Source organism: Pinus tabuliformis, chromosome X (assembly GCF_031772625.1).
Source record: "Pinus tabuliformis cultivar Carrire ecotype Pingquan chromosome X, CPIR1, whole genome shotgun sequence".
NCBI lineage: Eukaryota > Viridiplantae > Streptophyta > Pinopsida > Pinales > Pinaceae > Pinus > Pinus tabuliformis.
In genome coordinates this window covers 1,352,149,992-1,352,151,901 of record NC_142308.1, presented here as the reverse complement: position 1 = coordinate 1,352,151,901, position 1,910 = coordinate 1,352,149,992, and the positions used below count along the sequence as shown (strand labels likewise).

The 1,910-nt window shown below is 40.1% G+C and overlaps 1 protein-coding gene across 1 annotated transcript; it reads left to right on the top strand.

Moving 5' to 3' along the window:
* The first annotated feature begins 283 nt into the window (after nt 1–283).
* LOC149145086 (pectinesterase inhibitor 9-like) lies at nt 284–961 on the top strand. The gene has a single exon (XM_089453254.1). It carries the CDS (start codon nt 284–286, stop codon nt 917–919), a length of 636 nt encoding a protein of 211 aa, XP_089309380.1. The 3' UTR covers nt 920–961.
* Nucleotides 962–1,910: the final 949 nt, after the last annotated feature.

The following is a 1,910-nucleotide window of genomic DNA, read 5'->3' as shown; positions in this document are numbered from 1 at the left end:
ATTTCATTTTTAAACTACGCGCATTACATCCCACTACATAGGGTGAACCCAGTGATCGGGAATGAAAACATGGAACGAATCAGACCTCGAGAATCGGCCTTCCAGCGTGACACTGACCTGGAATGGTTAATTGACAATATCCACAGGCGCGAAGTCGGCTATATATATCGGGATGAAAGCGCGTCAATAATATGTGCTTGTGCTCACTTAGAACCCCTTACCGTCCCTGGGTTCGCCTTCGCTGCTTTTCATTTCTTGTTCTTTCTTTTTATATTGTATCGCCATGGATTCACGGCTTGCAACTGTTTTAGTTATCATAGTTTCTGCGATAATGGCTTCAGCTACGGCGAAGGACGTGAACCCACAGCACAGCAATACGAGCATCGCTGAATTTATCAAATCGTCGTGCAAGGTCACTCGGTATCCGCAGCTCTGTGTTTCTTCGCTTTCTCCATACGCCGGATCTCTGAAGCCCACGTTGAGCGATCTGGTCAAGGCGGCCATGAACGTGAGCCTCGTTAATGCCCGAACGGTTTCCGTTTGGGCAGCAGGCCTGAAAAGCAGAAGCGCCGAGATGAGTGAAAGAGAAAGAGCGGCGCTGAACGATTGTATTCAGAATTTCGATGACACCGTTGACGAGATTCAGAAATCTCTCAAGGAGATGGAGCAGCTGCAGCGCAGCAACTTCAACTCTCAAATGAACGACATGCAGACGTTTATGAGTGCCGCCCTCACCGACCAAGACTCCTGCCTCAACGGATTTCAGGATGTAAAGGCGGCGGCGGGGAAGGTTAGCGCGATGGCGAAGGTCCGCGTGCAGAATGAGTCTGAACTGATCAGTAACGCTCTAGCTCTCCTTAACGCGCTTGCCCTTAACGCATTCGGTAACACCGGAGTTGATAATGGTATCCCCGTGTGAATGCCAAAACGGCACCTTCAGTACTCAATAATATATTTATAGTTTTGCTGCCACTGCTAACTCTTAAGGACACCCTTTACTAGTTTCTGTTTCCTTCAATGGCTGATTGGGTTTGCAGTGCAATCATGGGGTTATTTCATATTTGAAGAAAAGTATTTTATGCGTATGCTTAAGCTTTCGTCTCATACAGGAATAATAACAACGATTTCATTTTTAAATATAAATAATTTTTTTCAAGTGATATATCTTTTTTAGTTTCAACTCATTTATTTCAGTTTAGGTTTAAAGCATATAGGAAAGGGGTTGAAGGTTTCAGATCTACTATCTCAAATAGCATTTAAGTAAATCAATCTATTTTTTATTTTAATTTTTGTATTTTTTTTTCTAAAATATATTTAATTTAATTTATTTAGATTTTCAAAATCACTTGATGCACCAATTTTGTTAAAAAATGTTAAATGTTATTCTACAATTTGAATGTATAATATTATTTTATAATTTAATAATTTTAATATGGTAGTGGTTTGCACTTCAAATTCAAATGTTATGGAAAACATTCCTTATGAGATTAGCGAGCACACGTGGAAGTTAATTGGGAATGTCAGTGTAGATTAGAATGAAGGAAAGGAAGAAATATTACTTGTGCTCGAGAAAATAGTGTTGAATTAAGAAGACATGATGTTCGAGAAAATAGGGTTGAATTAAGAAGAAATGATGTTCCATATCAAGTCTATATTAAGTCTATAAAAATGTGTGGCACATGAGGTGCACGGTGTAATGGTAGGGGCGGATGGCTGTAGCACCTCTCACCCAGGTTCGAGTCCTGCTGCGGCAGGTGTATGATGTTGTATGATGGAAAATGTAAAGGTCCCGCACTAGCTTACAAAAAAAAAAAAGCCTATAAAAATGTGTGAGTTAGTGGTTGGAGCGAAGAATGTGTCTTAATCTTTTGCTTAGATAACCATAGCTAATAATCTTTGCAATTACAAAG